General features: G+C 36.5%; 1 protein-coding gene across 1 annotated transcript in view; it reads left to right on the top strand.

Annotated features, from left to right (window-relative positions):
* Positions 1-27706, top strand: part of EYS (eyes shut homolog) — a gene marked incomplete at both ends in the record, with an annotated part of 593802 nt that overhangs the window by 368192 nt on the left and 197904 nt on the right. Inside the window, one exon of the mRNA XM_084202609.1 lies at positions 16677-16789. Coding sequence (XP_084058735.1) covers positions 16677-16789 — 113 coding nt within the window. The remainder of the gene's footprint in view (positions 1-16676; positions 16790-27706) is intronic.

The following is a 27706-nucleotide window of genomic DNA, read 5'->3' as shown; positions in this document are numbered from 1 at the left end:
AAAAACTGACAAAGTACAGGTATATAGAGAAGTTCACAGTGAGGTGGCTTAAAAAAAGTCTGAATGACCAGGCCTGGAGTGTTGTGATAAGTGATACAAAGTCTGATTAGAGGTCAGTAGCTAGTGAGGTGCCCCAGAATTTACTAGTGGGTCAAATACTGTTCAACTTCTTAATTAGTGACCTGGATGACAGAACAGAATGCACCCTGAGCAAGATTCTAAGATTGATTCAAAACTGGAAAGTGGCTAATTCTCCACAGGCCTGTGCTGCGATCCAGAGGAACCTCAACAGACTGGAGAAACAGGCTGACAGTAATCTCATGAAGTTCAAAAATGGGTATTGCAAAGTCCAGCAACTGAGGAATTATAGTCCCATGTGCAAGCACATTGTGGTGTCAGCTGTCTGGAGCACAATTTGGCAAAGGAGAACCTTGGACTTCTGGTGGGCAGCAAGCTGTCTATGAGCCATTAGGCATCCTCACAGTGCAAGGGTGGGAGTCATCCTCTCTATTCAGTACTGGTGAGCTTGTATCCGAATCAATGAGACCCATTCTGTACCTGTCCAGTAAAAGTAATAACTGGATTTACTGCAGCGTCTCCAGTAGAGAGAAATATTATCAAGGGGTTGGAACATCTCTCATATAAGAAAAATCTGAAAGAACTGTGACAGTTCTTTTGGGTTTTTAATACCTTCCTGTCATATCATTCCAGGCCTTTTGCTCATCAACTCTCACAGGGACCCTATGCAAAAGTACCCCAACTTTATCAGAAAAAAGATGCTGTTTCAATTATATGAAAGATATGATTTGATGATATACAAAGATATAATTCTGTTTCTGTGGAGATTATTTCCTTATTTTGAAGATCCAGGTGATCATTTGTCTTTGAATGATATTGGCAGGCCTGCAAGATCAGATTTTGTCTTTCATCTGTGAGAACTTTAAGTTTCCCATAGCTGCCACGTTGATCAGATGTTAAGGTCTTCAGTTTTTGGTTGATGTTGCCACTTCATTATTTCACAGTTCCTGCACATTGCCACACGATTCTGGCAATAGCTACAGTCCATTTTTGTTGGCAAGACATCTCCTTCATACCTTATCTTGATGTGTGCGCTGATATGGCAGTTGTCCTAGGATAAAACTCTCAGTGTCTTTTTGATGCTTTCTCTCTTTGACAGCTGTGGTTCCCTTAGTTACATAAACTGTGTCTTCTTCTGATTCAGTGTGAAAAATCCAGGGTGGTTATAGACATTTGGGATGACTCCTGCTGAGCATGTTCAGCCTTTTTTATCCAATTGCTTCTCATGTTCCCAAATTTCCTGATTTTCCTGGAAATGTGATAGTGTGTATGTGCATAAGACTTTCTCAGGAAGCATGTCAGGTACTTCACCTTTGCTTGCCCATCATTCATATCCAGTCAGGAAGCACTTTTTAAAAAGATGATTGTTACCTTGAAATTGGCACCAGGCAGCATTATGGGATGGACAGCACATTCAAGGATCGGTAGTGTTTGATGGAGCCATGCCTTCACATTGATGTCTTAAAAGCTGATGCAATTCAAAATGAGTATACCTTTGTGAGTTGTAGGTATAGGTTTATGACTTCATGTAATACAAAGAACAAAAAGAAATAATTGCTGTTTTTCTGGAAGAAACAGACCTCAACAGATGGCATCATCTGTGAGGTTGGCATTCCATTAATTTCTCTGTGTGACTCTTTGAGATCCTTTTTGAAGTTTCAGCAGGTCTGGTTGATGATAAGTAAGAAGTAAGGCTTGATCAGGTAGCGGACAACTTTCATGAGCCCTTAGAGGATGTGTTTGGTATCAGCCCATTCCAGCAAGCTTAAACTACAGTGAAGAGACTTAATGCAGCAATGGTCTTCAGTGCATGCATCCCAGACATCTGTGATCTGAATTCTTTGAGCTCCTTCCAGACACTAACTTCAACATGGCACTGTTTCCAAGCAGAGTCCCAATGCCTGGGCAGAAAGGCTGTAATCAGCCATTGAATAAGCGTGGATACTTGAATACTTGTGTAACAAGCTTGGTGGCAGACTATCTGCTGGTACTGAAAATATATTATAGGCACACTTTCTTCCTAAAAAAGAGGTTTCACACATAAATATTGTGTGGCTTATTGGTCTTGTTTACCCCTTCCTTTCAGTCTCTTTTTCAAGGTAGCATTATAGAGAAGGGTCATGAATAGTGGCCACTACACTCCCTATAAGTAATGAAGAAGAACAAAGAGCTGGGATTTACCCCTTGGAAAAGGTAGTTGTGTTGACCGTGTACCAGGAGATACCATGTCATGGCCTCTAATCATCCTTTGTAGTTCTTGAGCAGATACAACCTGCTGGTGTAAACCTAAAGGGTTTGTGCAAGGGCAATTACTTCCATGTAGTTTAGGCAGGACCCTTTCAGCTTCAGGAGAAACCAGACATTTGACAAGGCAGAGATATATTTGACAGCATGTATGTCTTAGGCAACTAATGCAGTGATTACTCAAAAACCCTTTCAACCAACAGTTCCCTAGATTTGTCACCCACTTTTTCATTCTGTATTTGGTAACTGTAGGTTCATTTCTTGAAAGCTGGTTCTTTATGCAATTGATGAGACTGCACAAATATTGCCTTGAGTTTATGCATTGTCCATAACACACAGCTAAAATCAAGAGCTGATCTTCCTTAACTATCAATTTACTCATCTGTTAAGTTGGTTTTTTGATAAAGGTAAATTTTGAGGCATCAGCTCTAGCAATCTAACCACAATACTCATTCTATATGAAAAAAAAAAGCATGCTATGCAAAATTCTTATCACATTTTTATAGATAAAATCTGATCTGAATATTCATCTGTTTGTATTTTATGTATGTGGCATTTTTCTCAAACTTTTTTCAGCAGCAGAGAGGTTTATGCCACAAACATGAAGCTTTGGGTGTATAACTTCATCCTATTAAAATGCAAATCCATGAGTTTCTCTTCAGAAAAAAAAAAAGACAATTTGCTGCTAAATCCCATTGAAAATTACTTTTACCAATTAAACTCCTCTGCTTTGGATGGGAAGTGAAGCAAATTGTTGCCATTTCTGATAAATACCAATTCAGTTACCAAAACCATCCATGTTGCTATGAGGTACACTAAGGTAGTTTATTTAATTTTCCATAACCATGTAGTGCCTCCTGAATTGCTACCAATAAAAAAAAAAATCTTTGCTCTCACAGCAGTTTTTTTACAGTATTCTGGTACAGTATCTTGGATTTTTATTTCTTACCTCCATCACCATTTTTACTAGCGTTTGTATGGCTTAGCATCTCCCTAACCTTTTTAGTGTCAATTGTGTTTTCATGCAGTGACTCATAGCATTGCATCAGCATTGCAATGCATAAGCATTGCATCAACTACCTTATAATGTATCTGTGAAATTTTGCATGATAAATGCAATGTGTCAATATGTGTTAATTCTCCCTACTGCATCTGGCTGGGATGTAGCTAATTTTCTTCACAGCAGCTTCACAGCACAGGTGCTGTGTTCTAGACTGGTGACCCAAGCAGTATTGCTAATATAGGGATGATTTGGGTTGCTGAACACTGTTTACACAGCATCAATTCCTTCTGTTCCTTGCTCTTACCCCTCAGTGAATAGACAGGGTGTGGTCAAGAGCCTGGGAAGAGACACAGCTGAGACAGCTGATCGTGGGTGACCAAAAGGATATCCCATACCATGTAACATCACACTCAGTGATAAAATGGGAAGAAGTTTTTCCAAAGTAGCTGTTGCTCAGGGACTGGCCGGGCACCTGCCTGCTGGTGGTGATTGCTTTTGCATCATTTTTTTGGGTTTTTTTCTTCATTTGCTAAACTGTCTCAATGACAACTCACCAGTTTGCTCACTTTTCCCCTTCTGTCTATCATCCTGATGGGGGTGGGAGCAAAAGAATGGAGGGATTTTCCAGCTGGACTCTACCCACTATATTCCCTCAACCGCACTGCCACCTCAGAGGGGTGTCTGTGGCTAATTTGTGTCATGCTCACAAAGAATCACACACAGTATTTTCTCTTATACTTCTGTTAGGTGTCATTGATAATTTGTAGGCCTGACTATTCAGTGTGCTAAAGGTATTTTCAGAAGTGAGAGCCCTGCCTGACTAGCTGGTAAGAACCATTCCTTCTGCAAGGAACTAACAACCTCTTTATAAAGAAATATTAGCCAGAAGAAAGTCCTCTTTACATATTTTATATGAAAATAGTCATATGGGGTTATATAACTTTTCTAATCATTGAGTGTTGAAATGAATGTTGAAATCTGGGACTTTCTTTTGGAATCTTAACACAAGGATTCATAAATACCCTCACAGCTGGTAGCCTCTTGATCTGACCTAAATTGCAGAAAGTTATCTGCGTATATTCTGCACGGTTTTCTTTAACCAAAGACCAAAAGTCTTCAAAATAAACAACATCCCGAAGTTTGGTAGAATAGTCTAGAAACTAGTACATTTAACATCTTCATAATAAAACCTTAGAATGAAGTCAGACAAAGTAGAAGAAAAATGACTAGACAAGCATCACCTACCCCCATGATCTTGCAGGTGGGTATTTAATATCTCACTTGCTTTGTGAAATTTAGTGAATTTGCATCTTCTTTGATCCTATTTTCTTCTTCATTATCTCTGAGCCCAGATTCTGTGCTCTTTTCTCCTAAGAGTAGTTTCAGTTTCTCTGCTGAAGCTGCAGTCTGCTAGTTTCCTGTGATGTCTATTGTCTTCCATCTGGGTTGTGACCCAGAAACTTCTTCTATTTTTTAATCAGAGCCCACTCTTTGGTTCATTATGGAAACCAATCTTATTTTATCCTTCTTCTAAAAGTGTAATTTTTATGCTTAAGGGACCATAATGCTAATTTTAAATAGCAGCAAATGAAATATGCAGCCTATTACAAAATCACAGTGATACACAACTGTCTAGGAAAACCCTGAGCCTAGAAGTTTTAGTACTGTTTTTCCAGTGTTAATAAGAAAAAGGGTTTTGGTGACAGCTGCAATATTTGTAACTTGGTCCTGTTTCGCATTTGTAGTCTGTCACTCTTCTTTTATCCATGTGTTTGAAACTTGTGTAAAGTCCAGCTCAGTTTGAGTATCTGGTAAGTTTTATTTAATCTGTATGCATTCTGCTTCCAACATATATTATATTCTTTATGCTTTCTACTTCCAACATATATTGTATTCTTTATGCTTTCTACTTCCAACATATATTGTATTCTTTATGCTTTCTTCTTCCAACATATAATATATTCTTTGCTGTCTCCTTGTTTGTGGGTTTTTGTGTATTCATTATTCCCTATACCCTCTTCCAGCAGGTGATTGCCAGACACTCCTGCAATTTTAATTAAGGAAATTTCACACCTTCCATCTTTGATGTTTTCAGTTCTTTATCTGATATCTTTAATTTTGTGGTTTTCCTTCCAAAAAAAAAAAAAAACCATCACTGAAGATGTAGTTTTGTTTGTCTAGACTGTTTAAAATATGGTGATTCCTGTTTGCTCCTTCCAGGGTTAATCTGGATGATTGGTGTTTCTGTAGTGTCCTTGACATTTATCAATCTACAGTGTAAGGTTTGTGGGGTGTTTTTTTTCTAGGCTGAGTATTTAGTTGATGAATAAAAAGACATAATAATTTTTGTTGAGGAATAGAGACTAACAAATTCAAAATCATTTGGTTTCCTGTTATGCATGCTAAGTTAGTCTCACAGTTATGTGATCTTGCCTAGAATCTACTCTAATAATATCAGCAATCTCTCTCTGCATTCATTCTCAGTACAGGATCTCCCATTCTCATTGATCTTCTACGCAGCAGTTTCCATTATTTCTGTAACAATAAATTGACTTTGTGTTTCTTGACAGCTTTGACATTTTGCTGTGTTGTTTCATTCCTTTTCCCAATAGCAAACAATGTAGCAGGGGCAGATTTTATAGAAAACTGCAGTAAATGGAGGCCATTCCTGATCCCTGGCAAATAAGCCCTTCAGTGCTGTTTGCTTAATGGCTTCACTCTAAACTAAGCATCTGAATGTAGTTATTGGGCATGCAGGGAACATCTCAGCCTGAGCAGTGGTCAAACAACACATTTGCCAAGCCAGCAGGAAATGCACTCCGCTCTGAAGGTAGAGGCTGACAAAGCTGCAGTAATATAAAGAGTCATTATTAAGAGAAGAACATCATGATCACATTGTAAATTTGTGATTCTTGGTGTGCAACATAAAAAAAGAGCAGAACAAAGGAACTGGCACCTGTTCTACATGGGAATTGCCACTATTATTTTGTGCTTTTTCACCTAAAATAAATAAGATTTGGAAATGAAAGAACAGAGTAGGAGGAAGAATCATTTAATGAAATGGAACTGTGGGAAACATTAGCACAAAATCTTTAATTTCCAATTTTATTAGTATTAATGGTAATTTTTTTGAAAGCAAAAATTAGTAATGATAAGTTACTCTATTGATGCCTGTCTCTCTCTTCCGTGGCTTAAAACTCTCTCTTTATCTGGATTTTACTTACTTTACTGTGTTTGTGATTACAAATTTCTGAGAACCATATATAGAAATACAGCAAGCTGTTTTCTCTGTGGATAATAGTAGCAGAAAAAGCTAATATGTGATTGTGTCGCATCTCATTATACAGATTGTTATACCAGGCTATAGAATGCTGCTTTACAGACAATTGTTTACAGCATAGGAGCGGTAAAAATAAACAGAGAACATATATAGAGTGTATTTAAAAAGTAACACAACTTAATTATAAGATGAAATGCCGATTTAAACCTGAGATATTAGGAATATCCCGACTATTCACATAAGGTAATGATCTTTGGCATTAGTGAGCCCAGAGGTAAGCCAGAAAAATAATGCTACTGATTTTGTCTTACAATCAGTTTGTGAAAATTAGAATTGTTTTTCCATTCTGCAACCCTACTGTTCATCTTTTATGTCCTTACAGCAGAGTACTTTGGAATCCTTTAACGGGTTTGGAGGAGAGGGGTTTTGATTATCCAGATGTTTAAAGAGGTTCCTGGTTTACAGCATAAATGAGTGCATGAATGCAAACCTCTGTGTCACTGTGTGTGTGTGAGCACACACATCGGCGTGTGTGTGTGTATTTGTATATGAAAGTTTATTCATTATGGCCACTGAAATTCTAATAGCCAAATCATCGTGTGGAACGTCTTCTACTAATATGAACGAAGAAATATCTGAGATCATCAGGCCTCCTGTGATCTGTACAGTTTTACAGGAAAGAGTATGTAGATTTCTTACAGTAAAGAATCGGGAGGTCCTGGTGGAGAGCAAAATGGACATGAGCCAGCAGTGTGCCCTGGCAGCAAAGGAGGCTAATGGTATCCTGAGCTGCATTAGGAGAAGCACTGCTGGCATGTTGAGGGAGGGCATCTCTGTCCTGTGCTCAGCCCTGGTGAGGCCACAACTGGAGTGCTGTGTCCAGTTCTGGGCTCCTCAATACAAGAGAGACATGGAGCTACTGGAGAGACACCAGCACATGGCTACAAAATTGGTTAGGAAACTGGAACGTCTCTCCTGTTAGGAAGAAGCCCAGGAGGTGTCATCTGAATATCAGAACTTTTCCACTGCGAGGGTGTCTGAGCACTGGCACAAGTTGCCCTGATTGGTATGGGAGTTTCCATTCATGGAGATACTCAAAACCTGTCTGGACTTGATCCCAAGCAATTGGCTCTAGGTGACACTTCTTTAATAGGGGGTTGGATGAGGCAACCTACCAGAGGTGCTTTCTAACCTCAGCAATGGTGTGATCTGATGCTGTTCTTTTTCCTAGCATCCTGTATTGCTACTATGGAGATGTAGGATACAGGTTCAGTGTCAGCTGAAGATGGTTCTTTACCCTCACCTGATATTTCTGTTTCTGAGGGAAAGATAGGAGAAGAAACATGAATTATTTCACATGGTCAGATGCACTTTGATGTGGCAATAGAAGCCTCGTTGGCTGCAGAATAGTAGAAAGGAGGGTTCTGACTACTCTGAGTACCAGCTCTTATATGGTTATTAATGACACTTGTAATCTCTCTGAAGACTGAATAGAAAATTAAATTATTTTATCTTATTAGGATGGATATTGCCTGAACATGGGGGTTTTTATACCCCATTCAAAGGGGTTTTAATAGCATTGACTGTTTTTGACTTTTGGAAAGTTGTTTGTGGTTTTTTTTTTCAAGAGAAAGAACATTTTTTCAAGAAAGAACATTCTTGAAAAGGAATGCAAATGCATTGAATCTCTGGAAAGGGAAAGTGGCTAAGCTTCTGGTGTTTGTCCTGCATAATAGCCTGAGGTATCTTGATAGTAAAAATGAAAGAGGTGAGATTTCATTTTGAGAAGAGTAGATCAGATGAGCATTGAGGCTTAGACCAATGTTAGGGAGGGAGAAGAGGAAAGTCACTTCCAGAATCTGAGTGTTGGAAGCAAGTAAATGAGCAGTTTAGAGTTTGCCATGAATGCTTAATTATTTTAATATGTGCTTTCTTTTTAAAAGTGAAGAACTTACTTTTAACTCTCAGGTTTTAGAATATGGTTTGATTTCTCCTCTAGGTCATATAGTGCATAATGTAGTTACATGTGAACCTGATCTTTTTGTTTACTCTGATTTTCCTGGGGACTATCAATTCCAAATAAAATTTGTAAATGCTTTAGGCAAGAAGTCTAAGAGCATGAAGCTCAGGCCAAGTATGAGGATTCCAGAATTAGGTGTGTCTTTTGCTAAGTATATGAATAGTATAAAAGGCAAGGCGGGGAAAAATAAATGTAGTGCTGGAGCAAAAGGGAATTCTCCACAAAAATCAACACCAGTCTTTGGCACTGAGTAGGTAGAACAGCTCAAATCTCCAGGTAAACACATATTGTCATAAGTCTCTCAGGACTGCATGTCTCAAAATGGAAATTCAAGCTCAGCTAAAGAATTAGGTCACCAAATCCAACTGCTTATTGAAAGTGTTTGTTTCCTCAGAGATATAAAGCACCAGATTATATGTCCACTTCCCACCTGTGCCAAGTTTAACTGCCATTAATCTAAATCTATGTTAATATGAAGAAATATAGGTACACATTCATGTTCTACTACATTTGTCACAAGGGCAGTAACACCTAACTGAAAGACAGAGCAGACAAAAAAGAGTGCTAGCCTGTCAATTGTTTCATTAAAAATTAACCAAATTTTAAAATTTTTAGTTATTGGTAGAGTTTATTTGGTTTAGAACACAACAATTCATATTGTTTTACTATAGCAAGATAATTAAATGTATTTTGGAAGTCTGTGGATTCATCACCTTCTTGACACATCACAGTTAATGTTTTTATGTGATCTGTCTACTGCAGATACACCTCTGATCACATAAATACGTGTGTCTAACACCTTGGTAACCTTGGAATGCCCACATGCTCCTAAAATCTTTGTTAGATGTCAGGCAACTCTCCTTGTTACCATGCTCCTAACACTGTAAACACTACTTCTCACCTGGTCCTGCTGGATTCTGTGTTGGATTCTCTGGAGTATTTTGGGGAAGTGAAGGCATTTGTTGAAAGGTATAGTGTGCCAGCTGATAGATATATTCCTTCCCTAGAGTGTGAGGAATACTGTTATCATGCAAAACCTCTTGTCTTAAGAAACTGTGCTAGGAAAAAAATGTATTTAATGTGTACAAAACCAGACAAACCAGTTGCACGTGTTTCTAAAAGGTGTAATGGCATGATATAATAAAAGCACAGACCATGAAGAAATTTCTCTTCTCTCACCCTTCTTCAGCAGCTAATCTTGAGTTTTCTTAGGAGTCTGACAAAATTAGGCCCTTCTGAATATCATATACCATGTATATACATTAAAGAAAAGCCTCTTTTATGAGAATATTTTCATTTTTATGGTCATATTTTCATTTTGAAGACGCCTTTTTGTTTTAGATATGGTGTTATCTCTTCTAGTCAGACAGATGTACAGCTTCTTGTTAGAACTCTTCCCTTTTTCATAACTCAACATCTATAATTCACAAAGTGTTTCACACTGAATCTTACTTCTAAAGTAAGATGACCCATGAGAATTACCAAATCCATCAGCATATAAACACATATGCTCGATACAAACATCTCTTGGGTTAAATGTTTGTAGATTTGAGTGACTGGCTATTGATTGGACAAGAACCAGAACTAGAGAAGCTGACTGACATGGACTGAAAACTAGTTCATGGTGGTGGCCTCAGAAGACCTTTCCCTAAGTGCTGGAGCACTGTAATGTGTTAGCATGGTGTTCAACATGTGTAAATTCAGGGTCACTCTGCAAAGGCGAAGTGCAGGGAGATGAACTGATTTCCACAGTTTGATAGAGTCTGCACTGCTCAAGAAAGGGAAGTCCATTTTCCAAATTTCACTCTAATTTCTAGTCCTCTCAGGACAATATATTTTCCATCTTTCTCAGGGACAAGGTATTGTACCATATTAAACAGAGAGAATTGAGAAAAGATAAATTAAAGTAGTTGAATTTATTAACAAATGCAATAACAAATGGAGTAAGTGAAAGATGCATTATGGTTATAAGCATAAACACTGCTAGCCACAAAGCTTAGGAATATCCTTCCTCACATCAGAGTTTTCATATTCCTTCTGAAATGCAGCATTGCACTTGTTACAGTGCGAGCCAAGAGCAAGTTTAAAATATGAGGATACAGGCCAAGGATGAACTTTTATAAAAATGGTAAGGGAATTTCTCAGTACTCTTGAATCTTTTAGACTTACTGATTTTAATTAATCCTGCGTGATTTAATGAACCATTCAGAGCTAGAACTGTCAGGATCATGGAAAATTTACAGTGAAGCTCTTATGCCCAAGATTTAGACTGCCAGTCAATTTGGATGAAGAAATGGCACAAGAGGACTGTGAATGTCAGTTGTGTGGTGAGCTGGTTGCCCCCAAGTCTGGGACCAGGCAGATGACCAGTCTGGTTTCCATTGTGGAGCACAGCAGTGCAGGAGATTCAGACCCAATGAGAGAGGATAGCCTCAGTTACCTGATCTACAGCACAGGAGACTGGAAGAACTATTGACTTGCTGGTTTCCCATAGCAAAACTGTCAGGGTTGCTACTTTTATAACCCCTGATTTCAGTGGCTAGAACATATAAGACACGAAGAGCAGAAATGTATACCTCCACCACACTAAGCAGTTTAGGGATTTATTTTCTCCCCTTCTTCTGCCTATATTATTATGCTTTACCATTCTTGTTTCATTAAATTCGAGTGATAGGATTCGATATCCATGACAGATACACTAAAAGTACATTCAGGGTAATAATGGTAAATTCTTTTAAAAATTCAGTAGAGGTAGATGAAAAAAATCTGGATTTCACTTACCACTTGAGCTCCTTTCTTGTTGTGCTAATATAACTTCATTAAAATTATTTTGGGATGCTTGGCTCAGAATCACAATATCAGTGGAAAATCATCTATTATATTTAAATATGAATTGAATGAAACTTCAGGGTTATGTATAGCTTTACATAGTATTTCATTTCATAGTCAGTGCGAGTCAGGATGGAGAAGATTTCAGTTCCTTTGTGTTTCACCTAATTTATTGATATGACAGCATGATGGCAGTTTGACCAGTGCATATTCCCATTTTGCCTTCCCATTTCTACACTAGTACCAGGACATAAGCTGAAGCAATGTTCCTTCTCCCATATTTTAAGTGTTTTCTTTTATTACTTTTGTTTGAGAGCTAATACTGCTTTTCATTTCCCTACACATTTTGAAATGTCATTAAACTCTTTGGCTTATACTCCATTATCTAACAATAAAAATGCTTGTGATTTAAAATTTGAACTGAGTATGGAAAGTGTTATTAAAAGTAAATATTAGGAAATGAAGTAATGCACAGCATAGATACATCAAATACACACACTCCCCTGCCATCATCTACTTCAGCAGCACTTCTCAAAGTGAGGTACATGTTTGTCTCATTAGTAGCTATACAAATTAACCAGACAAGCCTTGTCCATTTTGCTTGAACTACCAGAGTAAAAATAAATAAGGTTTAATTTTTATCAATTGATTTTTTAAAAATTTAAATCAGCAAGAGACATTTTTCAGCAAGGTGCTGTTTGAGTCACTAATGTTGATTTTTAACAAAGTCTTGAAAACTTTTGGGCTTGAAGAAAGTACACGTCCCATATATAGCATGTTGCCTTGAATGCTGACAAGTTTCAGTGTTCAGTAAGTGCAATATAAAGGCAGAATAATATCTTATTTGATTAAGCCCATTCTGATTGTCTTGCTGCCAGTTTGATAGTCTGTATATTTCTATTTTGTGCTGTGTGTAATTCAGTATCAAAGAGACAAAAATAGTTTTTTAAATGACATCTTTAAAGAACAATTTCCAAATTCTTCTTTAGAGGGAAGCATTACCACCACAACCCATGGAACTTAGATGTGGATGTTTGATTTGGGTTTTTTTGTTTGTTTAGTTTGATTTGGGTTTGTTTTGGGGTTTTTTTCATATTTTTCTTTAGTGGGCCTGATATTTAAGTTCAGTTGCAGTAGGTTTCAAGCAGGTTACAACTGAGATGGCTAGCCAAATTGTCATGGGAAATTTAAAGTAAATACAGAGGTGAGATTATGGCTTGCTTAATTTCAGAGTTCATTTCATTATGACTGTTTCATATTATTCTAATCACTAGCAGAAAACAAAACTGGAGTAAAGAAGCTGTTATCTGAGGTGAGGTGCTTTTTGAGTTATTAATTTCCAGATGGTTCACCATGGTTTTAGTAAATACAAGTTAAAATTTTATTTGAGTATTCCAAATTGTGCACCTGAGTTAAGTTTGAAATATTGCATTTAAAAAGTTTTATAGTCTATTGGAGAGAGTTCTACTAATCAGACTCCAAAATCAGACATATTTCAGGAATCACAAAGATGTGAAAGACTACTAAATAGTGTATTCTGGTACACTGTAATATCTATAGTGAGACTATTTAAGATATATAACATTTATCTTGACAGGAGACAAATGAGGAAAGATTGTGCTATGGTTTTTTTTTTTCTTTCCAGTTAATCATACTTTTTAAATAAATGCTCAGATCATAAGCCAAAAATGTATTATATTATTTATGAATCTGTAGTGAATTGACAGCATGTAAGTTCATTTCATTAGGAACTCATTCTAGGTTAATTCTATCTAGCAGCGGCTTAATTTGGGCTAGTCAGTAAGGGATGTTAATAAATTATTTGGCATATATGTGTGAACTTTTCCTGCAAGGTAAGTATCAGTACTCATTTTTGTCAAGTATAAAGGGCGTTTAAAGAGCATGGTTACTATATGTCAAACATATCTGAATAGATTGTGAATAGCAAATTTTATTAAAATAAATTTCTGGTGTTGCTCTGGCCCTGACATTTTCAGGCAATTTAAGTGTTACAGTTTGTCAGCATATTAATGTATTTTTGTAAATGGAAGGGAATTCAACTACATGGGAAGTCTACATTTTAATATTCTGCTAAACACAAAAGGTATCTGTTCTCAAAAGTAGAAGAATAAAAGCCACTTATTTTTGATTATATATATCAATAGCTCTTATACCTATATATCTCTCAAGATATTGATTTTTTGTAGAGATAGCATTACAGAACAAATGCAAGTAATTTTTTTGACCAAAATGTTTATAATGCGGTTATAGTTAAAAAACAAAGTAATAATTTTAAGATTGATTTACAGGAGTGCATTACCTTCAAAATATGCACATATATCAATTTAAGAGAAATTATTAGGCAGCCAGCCAGTAGTGAGGGGAAGGAAACCAGGTTGTTAAAATATTCACACAATAGAATGTTTGGGGAAATATGCAGCTAAATGTTGATTCCCAAACTAATTTGCTCTTCAGTGTGCAAAATGGACCGTAGGTTGGCATAGTGAATTTTCCCTATATCAGCATCTTGGATGAACTTACCTTGGCACAATAGCTATCATAAAATTGTATTGTATCTGCCCTTTGCATTTATTGATTTCTTTTGCTTTCTATTTTGTTTGTTCTTTTATACAATCCCGAGAAAGAGCATTTTGTTGAAACACATGCATCATGGTATGACTGAGACAATCATATGAGGCTCAGGGAGAAAAGAAGGAGTACAACTTTAACAAGCTGATTTATGCAGCCAATATTAAAACACTGCTCAGCTGTTCATTGGGGGAGGGGGGGGGGGGGGGGGCAATGTTACAGGTCCCATGAAGTTTCCAGCTCAGAATCCTGTAACCATTTTTGTCTGTGTTCATAATAAATTTATAACAGATCCTTCATCCTGTTAAATTGAAAATTATGTTATTTACTATTTATAAAAGGCTGAGGAAAAAATAACAAGCATCTCTAATAAAAATTAAAACATGAAGCTTAGTAGGGTAAGGCATCTTCAAAGATTACCTAGTATATTTTATTATAATGATGGCACCAAAAGCAGGCTGCTGAGTGTATGTCCATCTTGGCAGTCCATCACACTTATTTCCATGCCAGAGTGGCTGGAAAAGGAGAAAGAGAAGGAGTGTTCCATTGTCTGTAATCCGTATGAATAACCTCTGCCAGCCCTTGTGGAATATCAAATAGTATTGTTTTCTTAATGTACAAAGTTAACTTGGAGGAGAGTGCTCACATCCAGTTCTTGAATAAAGTTTCTTTTTTCTTTTTAAATTCTAGGAAGCTTCATTGTAATCCTCTGTGTTTATTCCACTGAGAAACCATCTTCCCTTTAAATGCCACCTTATAGATGGTTACATAACTTACCACATTTTTGCAGTGTAATAATATATCTTTTTTAAAGTCTTAACTTCCTGTAAGCCTTTGCTGCTAAGGAAATAAACAATAAACTATTAGTGAATTCTGTGAGCCCTCCCATGGGTTGGAAGGCCAGTTCATTCTGTTTATAGTGTCTGGCATGGCACACATGTTAAGTTCCAGAGTGGTTGAGCAGTGCAGAGAAAAGCATTTCTCCTTGCTTCAACTGTATTGTACTTGTGCAGCCTGTCTGCAGGGAGGGAGACAGCTCTTCTTCCCTTTAGTATGATTGATTTTTAACCCCATTTACACTTGTACCATCCACAACATGCTACGCCAGAGTTCCACAATTTAATTTTGAGTTGTATGAAAAGCAAACCCCTTACCTTGCTTTCATCTTTGCACTAATTTATGTTGTTTCATGTCCTTTTGATTCTGCATCTTGAGAAACTGAAAATTCTTAATTTATCTGCACATTGCTCTGTTCTGTCTCTCGTTGACAGTGAGTTTTCCTGACTGAAGATCCCTGATCTGTACAGTTACTCTGTTCAGAAACTCTCATATGTATAATCATCCTTACATGCCTTATAATTTTGCATATTGTGACACTTTTGCACATTGTGAAATCCTGTTCTCAGGATTTTGGTTTTGCTATCCTGAGTAATGCAGAAAACAGTGAGCCACTCACATACGTTGAAGACTGCAGACCCTCATACAGACTTGCAGAGAGAATTTCTAGGGACTCTCCATATTGAGAAACCTCACCATTTGCTCACAATTTTTCTGCTTCTGTTTTAACCATTCTTCTAATTTATTGAAGGCCTTCTTGGTTATCCCAGGGTGACTGAGTTACTTTAGAATCTTTTAGCACAGAAACTTGTTAAAGTCCTTTGGAAATCAAAGACTATGTGCCAAGGCATCCTTTTTCTCATAGTCAGTGTTCCTCCTGTGAGTTACAATTTCTCTTTTCAGAAACCTTCTCAACTATTCCCCTGTACATTACGTTCATTTACATATATGTTAATTCTGTTCTTCAGCATAATTCATAATCACTGTCTTGAATGGAATTGGGTCTTACTGATCTGTAGTTTGAGGTATGTCCTTGCATGCCCTAGTCTTGTCCCCATTTTCAAATTCATACAAAGCAAAAACCCAAGCCCCCCTCCCCTTCCCCCAAAAATCCATGTCTACCATGGAATAAGAATCCCAGGCAAACACTGCTTGATCATTCTCCTTTTTTGCCACTGTTCACTTTTTGAGGTTTTTTAAAAAAGCATTTTCTAGTAGTAATTCAGTTTGAGACAGATCTCTGATGTACCCCAACTAAAAAGGGGTTCAGTCACAGGAACCTTCCAGAACTACTCTTTATTAAATTTTGATTTGGTGAATCGTTTACATTTCCTGCTAGAGCCGTGTCTCTTTGAACATTCCCTTTACACTTAGCTGGTCTATTATCCCTAAAGCCTTTCTGGCAGGCTTAATGCTCCTGTTGGGCTTCAAAAAGCATTTAATGCTTTCCATTATGCTTTCAGCAAATTATTCTTCAAGATATTTTTTTTTTCTTTCTGCAACTATCTAAACCTGACTTCATTGTTAAAAATGGGTCCTTGGCAGTGCATAACAACTTACTGTTCTCTGTGTTTTCAGTGCCCCTGCAGTGATTCCCGTTTTTAGTAGGTCCTTAGGCATCTTTGAAACATGATTAAGGGTACTAGAAATCCTTTAAGCAGGGAAGTAATACACTTAAAAATGTCAAATCTTCCCTGTTTACCATTCCCCATGACCTGTATTCCTCCATAGAAAAATAAATACCTTGATCACAATATCAACAAGCAAAAGAACTGTATGCATTTTTTCCTTTGTAGGTTTCTCAACCTGTCTACAATTTCACTGGCTGTATAAAAGTCGTAGAAATCAATAACGTCGGACCTTTCAGCTTCTCTAATGCTGTGGGAAGAAGAAATGTTGACAATTGCAGGTAAACTGCCCTCTATGCCTTTCCAAATCCTAAGGAATTGTTTGTGCTGATTTTGCTTTCTTCCTTAACAGGGTGACCATTTTAGATAATTTCAACAATGGTTACAGAAAAAAAAATAAAAGACAAAAATCCATAGAGAGACAGATATCTTGCTTTTTTAATGCTTTTAAAGCATGTTCTTTTTTTCAGAGTAGTACAATTAAACTTGACAGCTTATTTGGAGTGATTTGTCGTACTCTGAATGCTGAAACAGCGTACTAAGAAAGATGATCTGCAGGAAAATACAGGACTGGGAAGCGGGGAGATGTGCTAGTTGTGTCTTACTCATGACTTTGGGGCTTCCATTAATCTTGTTACAAATATGGATGAGCTGGTGCCACATTTACAAGAGATTGTGAATAATGCTGGAAAGCATTGTTTCTGAATACATCTAAAAACCTCAATTGATTTCAGTTTTGTATGTTCACATTGCTGTTGGTCATGCATTGATTGAAGTAAAAGCCATACAGGGGCACTGGTGTACATTAAGATTCTATTCTGGAATATGAGAGTTTTAAAATGGCAAAGTGGAAAGCAAAGGAAAACAGAGGTGAATTGCATTTGTAGATAATGAAGTCTTTCAGGAGAGAATATCACTTCAGTCTTAAGATACATGACTCCTGGATTCCTGGAGGACATTATGTATGGCTTTTAACATACGACTTTTTTGCCCTAGAATTTATAGAATAGATCAATTGATGTTCATGTGGCTGTTTAAACACTATCCTCAAATGCTGGTGGTAACCCGCTAGATCATTAGTTAAAGATCCATGAGATCTGAACCCTGCACTCACCTCCACCACTAACCCCTTAATGAGCACACATCACACTCAAAATTACAAAAGTACAACAGTAAACCCACTGTCTAATGAAATACCTGCCCCAAGTCCCAGGCATCTAAGCTTTGGCCAGTAAAACTTACTCTGAACACAAAATTCAATTTGTTATCCCTGCAGAGACCTGCCACCATTTTTATTTAGAACAGCAGCTCAGTGTCATCTCCTTGTCTAAGCTTGATGACAAAATAAATCTTCGCACCCTTCAAGTTCCCCAAAGCATTTTGTTTGGAATATGTTCTCTAAGTGCATTTGGCAAATGGTTGTGGGTCTAAATCCTGCACAAAAAAGGAAATCCTGGCCTCTGTTTGATAAACCCTGAACAACAAAGAAACAAAGTCTCGTCTCTTGTCTTTCTGTACAGTGTTTCATCAGAAATTTTCCTAGTCAGAACTATGGTGTCCTTCCAAATGAGGGCATGTACTCTTGTGTGTGACAATATGCCTCCGTGCAAAACAGAAATTCATAAGGTTGAAAGCAAGTGAGGAAGTTATTTCATGTCTTTCATTCAGGTATTAACTTTTACGAATCATGGTGAAAAAAAAATCATAAACCATCTCTGCTGTCTCCTCTGGATACTAGATTAGGAAATTTTTCTCTATTTTGCATATGCATTAGAGCTTTGATGTCCTAAATCATAAGAGGCGGTTCTGTTTTTTAAACTACTAGGTAAAAACAGGATAACTTAAAAATCTGGACTGTTTCTGTCATCTCTGCTTTCTCTCATTCTCCTTAATAATACTTTCATTGATACCAGTGCTTACACCCTAGAGTTTTTTGACACTATTCTTTTTTACAGTTTTCCTATTGAACACTTTATATAACCATTCCATTAATTGTCAATAGCCATCAACAAGCGAAAAAAAGCAATGAGATCAGCTTTGTTCAGTCTGTGTATATAACATAGAGAGGGATATAGACCTGAAAGACGGGGCTTGTAAAAAAATACCTTTGTTCCTTTTAAATTTTTATTATTATAGAAGGCTCTGTTATCTGTTATATTATAATCTATAGAACTATGTACCAAGATTTATTGAATTTTGTATTGATTCTGATACTCCCCTTCATAGTTAATTAGCATACAAATATGGCTTATATTGTATAATACAGATGTTAACGATTGCTTTATTTGAATCAGAACTCAGAGATTACAGTCTAGGACTGTTTCTTGCAAATACTTATTGTGCATATGTTAGTGATTAGGTGAGTAAAATGACGTGACTTTGTATAGATGAACCGTGGTTAGAATCTTGTACATAAAAGATTGTTGAAAGAATGCTGGGCCTTCTCAATGCCCTGTGCTAAGCAACATGTTCCTTTTACCTCCCTACTTCTTCAGAATGCTGCAGATGAGTCTAACAGTGTCTAGCCCCATGCAATCCACACAGACCTGGCACCATCCTAGTCCAAATCACAGTTATTCCTGTCTGGGAAAAGCTGAATTTCAACAATGGAAATTGTTGTGCCTAGTCTGTTGAGATTAATTTCAACAAATAATTGAAATTATTCTGAATTTCCCTTGGTGGGCAGGGAACACCATAGAAAGGGACTGCTTGGAAAACTGGCAGATGTTCCCCTTACTCATTCCTGCCCTGAGATGCATGAATTTCATAGATGCTCACACCTGGCAGCTAACATCATGGTTTGCTTTCCACTTTAGGTAAAACCCACTTGACATCATCAGCCTTTAAATGTAGTCTGCTTCCCTAAAAGCACCTATGAAGCTCAGTTGTCATTCCCCTTTTGCAAGACTTCTGGGGAAGATGGATTTGTTTTGAGAAACAAGGAGAAAGTGATTGAAGAAAGTTGTTTAAGTAGGGAAATAATGGATTATATACTTTGCAAATATGAGTAGCAGTGACTACTAAAAAACATGGTGTAATTTATATTTTATTTTCAGAATTTGCATGGTTCTGCAGATGCAGTATTGCTACAGTTGGAGCTGCCTAACAGTAGCAGAGAACTCTGCAGTGTGGCAGACAAAACAATCCAATTTCTTCTGCAAGAACATCCATGTACTTGTCACTCAGAAGCACTCTTTCTGTTCTTACTGTGATAGTTTTTCTTTAATTGACCTTCTACTTATCATCACCTATTTGTAGATTTATAGTGCTTTTGAATGCCCTGCTTTTACATATTTAGCATGCTCTAGTGGCATTCAGTTATCCTGCTGGGTTTTGTCCTTGTTGGTGCCTCAGCTGCATGGATTACTTTATTATTGTGGTCATGCTGACACTTCTTAAAATGTATGGGTTTGTGAGTAAATTTTAAGCTGATGATTTTTTCATAGGATTGAAATTTACTCAAATGTGTTCTGCCATCTTTCTAACTGGATCTGTTTGTATTTGAAAATACCACAAGGATGATCTAATATGTGCAAGGAATATAGAGGGCTTTCAAAAACATATTTTAGAGATAGTTCATTTACCTTCTCAAAACTATTGAAATCACTACATCAGGTCAAGACAGTACCTTTTACAGAATATTATGTACTTCATGTTCCTTATCTCAGAGATTTACATGACTGTTTAAAAAGTTCAGAATTAAGAAATGCAAAGAATTGCACCATAACATTAATTTCATTGGCATACATATCTATCTACAGTCTTAAATGCTGTATGTATGGCAAGAATTTTATTTTTTCCTTTAAAATTCATATCTTTTAATGTGAATGTCATACACCACAAGAGAGAGAGAATTTTTTAACTTGGTAGAACTAAATTGGAAATGGGGGCATCATGGAAATTACCTTTCATGTCATTTTGGAAACAGGTGTGAAATTCTGCTTAAATTCAAGAAGATTATTGATACAGGCAGCACCAGGCAATTGGATATGATTAAAGACCAAATACTTGCAATAATCCTTATCATTCTGAAAAATGCAAGATTTCTGTGCATGTTCAGAAGCACTGAGATTTCAGATATGTGGCATTAACTCATTTAATCTGGCCCAGATCCTTCTACTATTCACGTGCATCATTGTTCAAGCATTGTGTGTATAAGTACACTATTACATGATACCAGGGACAGAGAACAGGTAGGAGGGATGTACTGCACTGAGGGCTCATCAGAACTTCCTGCAATTCAATGTAACCGAGGTGAAACAGGAAATGGCAGAATAATGGTATAGGCAGGAGGAGTTTGATTCTCTGAGAGCAGACTGGAAGCCATAAAGCACCCTGAGCTATGCAGCTCTGGCTTTCAAGAGAGGTTTTACTGGAATTGTAGCAATTAGTAAAGGTAATCCTGCAATAGATAGTTTTCTAGAACTGTGCTAGACTATATGGTTATGTAAATCTTGTCAAAGTTTATGTTATGATTCTCTTTAAATTATACCTGTCTCAGAGTTATGAATATATAGGTAATTTTGAAAGAGATTATATAACGACCAATAGCAGTAGTAGAAGGACAGTTGAAAATAAAGGATCTCTGATAACATTTTTTAAGAAATGAAATCTTTATTTTTTTTCTGCTTCTGAAGGAAGGTACTTGTGATGTGTTAATGCAATATAAAGCTTCTTCAAGTGTTTCAGAAAATGCTACTGGAAGAGATTTGCAGGATAAATGACTATCACTTCCAGACAGAGTTCAGATGACAGATATAAATGAAGCTTTGAGTCCCAGTATTAAAAGCTGGTGTTTACTGCAGTTCATTTCTGTTTTAGTGTCTGGGAGCTATGACTGCTGTATATTGCTGTAAGTGTTTACTGTAACAGTTTACTACATGTAGTAAATTCAAAGGTCCCAAACACACACAGAGACAGTGTATACATATACATATACATGTATGCCTGTATCTATCCAAGCCCTGTTTTTTCATTAAAAAAAAGAATAATATCTAGGAAACAGAAAAATACTGTTAAGTGTTTTCCTAAGAGAAGTCTTACTGATGGATGCAAAAGTACAGTAATGAATTGGACTCTCAGAGAAGAGCTAATAAGCCAAGTTCTTCATTACTGCCCATTGGACAGAACTGTGGTAGATTTTTTAAAAATATTTTGCTTTCTTATAAATTTATCCTAATATGTGTTTCCAGGCTGAAGCTGAGCTTTATTTCAGCTAAAACTCTGATTGTTATTTGCATTTTGCAAAGAGGCTCTTGAAAGTGCATTACCCAAGGTCCATTCCATCAAGAGGACTGATGGGTTTCCTAACATAGGGCAATTTTCTCAGGAGCTATGCAATACACTTTGGAGAGCTCTACATGTTTTCAGTAAGCCCTCAGTTCCACTTTCCCCTCCCTCAGGCACTTTCCAACAGACTCCAAATCTCTTTCCTCATGTGTGACTACTCCCTTTTCCATTCTGTAGTTTTCTGTGTTATCTTACAGAAATCCCCACAGACCACAGCACCTTTGTGAAGTCAGTCTCCTGTGCAATTTCTCAGCATTTTCCAACTGTAGAACTTCCTGTTTTCCAGTATATTATAAAACATCACAACTCAGAGCATCTGACACCAGGCATCTGAAGGTGTTTGGCTTCTGTCTTTGGAATGAACTGAATACTTTAAAAAGAGGAAAGTTCATCTGCTGAAAGTTATTTTTCAGTCAGTTGTGAAAGTCCTACTGTTACCATTCCACTTTCCAAGGAAAGTGGTTATGCTGGTGCATGCTGTATGTTAATGCTCATCCTGAGAGTCCATAGAAGACTCAAGTCAGCTTGAAGAGTTTCTTCATATGAATCCACCTGAACTGAAAAATTTAATGTCAATCAAACATACAAGCTGCCTCAAAATCAAAAGAGAAATCATAGAGTTTCAAGCTTAAGCTCTTTTGTCCACTTACATCTTTGTTTATTAATGAATGCAAGATCCTAAAAAAGCATTGAGCCTCTGTTATATGTGAAGGACTACCAGTTAAATTCTTATATCCCAACATCTCACTTCTTACATTACCTGCGTTTTTATCTTCTCCTCAAGAGTTTAAAGTTATGTGCTTAATTCTGAAACACAAAAAAAAAAAAAAAAGACAAAGAAGAATATACAGTGCCCATCAATGTTACAGAAGAAAATTATTAAATGAAGAATACTGACACTACTTAGTTTTATTATTCAAGAGATTTTATGAGTTTTTCTCTGGTTAACATGGAGATTGGACTAAATGTTTCTGAAATACTGAAGTTAAAGCTTCAGAAATGTCATTCATTTGTATTCACCACATGCATGATGCTTACGTTAATAACATTTCTGCACAATTCTAACATGGAGAGTGATAACAAGAATTTGATTTTTTTATGCATTTATTTTGTTACATTTTCCCTCTCTCATCTATTTCTTTTACTTGCTGATAACTTTTCTGTGTGTTTGCCTCTTACTCCTTTTCCAGGGCCTGTGTTGCTTTCATATGCTTTCATCCCTTTACTTGATTTGCCCTTCTTGATTTCCTTCATCTTTTGCATTTGTTTGCATTTGCAATATTTTCTTTTCCTTTGTGAGTCTTGCTGCTCTGTACAATTTCCTTTCTGCTCTCTGTGCATACATGAATTCTATTCTTCTGTTACCTTCTCTTCTTCTGGCATTCCTGTTTAGATAATGACTTCTCAGTGACTTCGGTATTAAAAAAAAAAAAAAAACAAAAAAAAACCAAAACAAAATAAAAGGTAGAAAGAAAAATGTAATTCTTCCTACTGTTATAAATACTCAAAATCACTCTAAAATGTTATAGAAGCCCTTTATCTCAATCTTTTGAATTATTCTGTGAAAATTGTTTCTGATGGATATTAGATAAATCCATGTGTCAAATATATGCAGATGAGATAATGTGGGTTTGTAAACATTATATTTCTCTGCTTGTTCACAGAAAAGATTGTCAGCCATCAGCATACCACAAAACTATTATTAATCTTCTTTAGGAAAACTTGCTATTTCTAGATTGTTTATAGTACTTGGTGATATTTATCTTGACCTTAATTATCCCTCTGTAAGTTTAGGCATATGCATTATACCAAGTGAAAATTGTTTCTTAATTCTGTCAACAGAATTCAGTGGCAGTTACTGTCCATTAGTGTGTGTCTGTAATGAACAATTATAATGAGACTGTGATTTCTGCTGAAATTGCCAGGTACTTGTACGGAAACAAATAAGACGTGTTAAAGGATACCATGCATTTTTTCCTTTCACTTTTATCAAGGAGGCATTTGCAAGTATATATGTCGAGGTATGCATACAATGCCTGAGACAGTGTGTTACTAAAAATAAATAATATCTCCGTTAAATATTTTGGAAAACACTCTGACACAGCTGTGAAAAAGGAAATATTTTTGTGAATAAGACTCACAGTTGTTTTTTTAATGAAATTGTCTTTCTACTACTGCTCATGTATACTTCATTATTTTTTAAGGTATTCATTTAATGTACTAAAAAAGAAGGTTCCATTGATGGAGTGCTTTTGCACTCCAGTCACACCTTTGGATCTATTTTTGTTAGTTTATATAATAATTAATGTCTCCAGTTACTGGTGATTCTTACTCTAGACTACTAAATTTACTAATGGAATTTATAAAGCTTCTTTCACCTCAAATGCGAAACCATTGCATATAAACTGATCCCTTCATGCGTCACAAAATCACACATTCACAGAAACACAGGGTGGGTGGACCACAGAGGGGCACTTTTAGCAGAACACTCTTGTATAGAACCAAATTTGTTCTCAGTACTGCATTCCCAACACAAGATCAACATGGACCCATTTGAACGAATCCAGAGGAGGCCACTGGGTTGATCAGAGGGCTGGAGCACCTGTCCTATGAAGACAGATTGAGAGAGTTGGGGCTGTTCAGCCTGGAGAGGGAAGGGCTCTGGGAAGACCTTATTGGAGCCTCCAGTACCTAAAGGGTACTTCCAAGAAGGCTGGGGATGGACTTTTTATTAGAGCATATAGTGATAAGAGGGACTGGCTTTAAATTGCAGATTTAGATTAGGTGTTAGGAAAAAAATCTTTTCTGTGAGGGTGGTGAGGCACTGGAACAGGTTGCCCAGAGAAGCTGTGGATGGCCCATGTCTGGAACTTTTCAAGGCCAGGTTTAATCAGACTTTGTACTGCCTGGTCTAGTGGGAGGGCCTGGCCAATGACAGTGGAGAGCTGGAACGAACTGGTCTATAAGATTCCCTCCAACCCAAATCCTTCTATGACTCCAATTCTAACTATTTTAGGAAGGAAAAATATGAGTTAACGACTTCTGTTACAGCAAGAGTCTTTGTCTGCTGTGGCCTATTTACATGGAGTGGTAGATCCAAAGCCCCACAAAGTGTGCTTGGTGTATAAAGTTGCTGTATCCGTCCAAAGCACATTCCCAAATCATGGAAGTGAGAGAGATTGCCTGTCAGATGTCTGTTCACTGGGTCATCACAAGTTCTTATGTAGGAGGTAAGAGAATTAAGGAGGTGACAGAGCTCAGTGGACGAGCATGGGGAAATTCTGGGAGGCATTACAGTCCAAAGGACAGCACAGTGAATGAATCCTCCATAGCTGGAGCTTCCTCACTGTCAGGACTCATCAGAATTAGAAGGCTGCTGAGATAGTTTAAAAGCCTTATGGCAAGCTTTCAGCCTTTCTTAACTGTGGATTATGTGGTTATTTAATGGTTGGAGAGGTGTAGGATTTCAGCTGTCTATTTTTAGCTGCAGTAAAGGTGAATGTTTTTACATCAAGGATCATAGTTTCAGAAACACTACAAATTGCTACAACATTTGGGTTGTTTTAGGTTATCAACAGTGTTCATTTCCTTTGCCAAATTGTTTTGAATTTCTATACTTCCCTGGAAATTCTGTCATCCAAAAAAACACTGTGCTTAAACATTATTAGCTTTTGAAATATAAAAGCATAGAAAAGCACAAGAAAATATATTTTAAAGATTTATGATCTTTAAATATATTTTTATCTATTTTTTCATTAGTTAATGTAACTTTTTCTTTCTAGATTTCAGCACAGCTTCCCCCTAAAACAAAATACTATCATTAATGTGAAAATAGAAGGTATTTCCAAGAATTAAAACAAAAAGGTTGAGAACATACCAACTTTCCCATAAAACTTGTGCAGATTCACAGAAGCTAAGTATAAAGCCATTTTTCAAAGTTCTTAAAATTTTGCTACATATGTTTTTCACAGTATTAATAATATCATGCGTCATAGCCATTGAAATACTCTTTGAAAACTTTACCTAATTCTTAAGAAAAGTTATCTTAGTGACACTAGATATCAAGTGGTAGGGTAACTTCCTGAAATAATTACTTGGGCTTCTAGCCACACAAGTATGTGAATAAAAAAATCATTTTCTTCTACTTTCTTAGAATAGAACAAATTATCTCAGTTTTGTTCTGTCCATTTAAAACTTGGTTTTAAAGATGGGTGGAGGTACAGTTTGACAAAATTTTGCTTTAAGAATGTTTCCCTATATATCTAGTCTTGCATCTACTATAAGCAGTGGTTAAGAAAGGCTAAGTATATAAGATGATGAATTGTCTAAAAACAATCAAATGGAAAAAGAAATTATCTTGCATGCTTTCTCTATTGAATTACAGTCACACTTTAGTGCTGGCATTTGCTGTCATTCCAATTACAGAAACCTGGAAATGGAGAAGTGTTTTGTTATATACTCAGAAATAATTAAACTTTGGAGCAGGTTTCCATGACTTCCGAGTTATGTGCAGAAAGTGCCTCATAATGGAGCTGCAGTTGCTCCTGGTATTATACCAGGCTGCATTGTGAAGAGAGGCATATTAGAGAGAATCAGCGAGAATGAAAGTCACACTGAAAGAAATAATTTGCCTACTGCAAACTTGAATTGGTATAATACTTTCTCTTTGACTTTTAAATTTTGTACAGAAGTAATAAGAAATCTTCAGAGTTACTTTCAACAGCTAACAGCCAGAATGACAAGAGAAAAGTTTGGAAGTTCGGTTTTATTCTGTCTGGCAGCATTCTGCTGGTATCCATTCTATATCCTTCAATGTGCTGGTGAAGAGACCATGGACTCTATGACTTATAAAGTATTTGTGGCTTTAGAAAAATCTCATTTAACAAAGATAAAAGTGAAACAATCATCATTATATAACCTTGTTTGAATTAATAGAAAATAAAATCCATCACAAATAATATTCCTCTATTCCGTATATTTTCCATAATTAAAAAGACTGTTTGAACTTCTCTTTGTCAGAGCACTTTTTATAACAATGGTTTGTTTCAAGACAAAAAATCATCAGGAATCAAAATTTTTAAAACAGGGGGTTTTTTTTAAAGATGTCCCTTATATTCTTGAAATCAAAAATATATTCTCTACAATGTTATGTATTGTGAACCTATAAATCAAAATTTTATAAATTAATATGCAATTAACTTAATAAAAGGTATTTAAATTAAAATAAAGCTCATCTAACATTGCTCAAACATTGTAGATTTAACTGAAAACCCTGAAAAGGCAATATTAGTAACTTTTTTGAAATAAATTTTGTACAAAGCTTTATATCTGAATTACTTTAAGCAGGCCAAACCTCAAAGGGAGAGAGAGGTCCTGAAGAGTTACTTTTAGTTAATTAGACAAGCAACTCAATGTAAGCTTCTGGAGAAAAATGACAAATGTGATTTCTGTGTGTGTGAGCAAGAAAGGAGGAAAACAATTTCCTTTCTGTGTACACTATTGATTGTGATATTGGTTGTACTGTATTTCATTGTGTCCTGATGTGCAATGCCGCAGAACCTAGAAACCATAAAAGATGAAAGATATCATTCAAAAACCCTCAAATAAATTGATGATTTTTTTTTTTAAAGGGATGCAGAAAGATACTTGAGTACATCAGTGTGTCAGGTTTTTTTGCTGGAGTATGATTGTGGAGATTATGGTGTATACAAAGGTAGCACCCTTCTTTAATGAAGAGAAGCAAAAGATGCAGGGTAGGTTTCTTGAGCTCTGCAGACACCAGCATGTGAGAACCAATGGCTGAAATTTGTAACTGAAGGTCTGAATTGATAACAACCCCCCAAAATAGCTGTGGTATAAATGATGATAATTGGTGCAAGCTACCAATTGAAGTGGTGGCTTCTTCCTGT

Source organism: Fringilla coelebs (assembly GCF_963513975.1).
Source record: "Fringilla coelebs genome assembly, chromosome: 3".
NCBI lineage: Eukaryota > Metazoa > Chordata > Aves > Passeriformes > Fringillidae > Fringilla > Fringilla coelebs.
The sequence above is the reverse complement of the archived record's forward strand: the minus strand, read 5'-3'. Positions and strand labels throughout refer to the sequence as shown.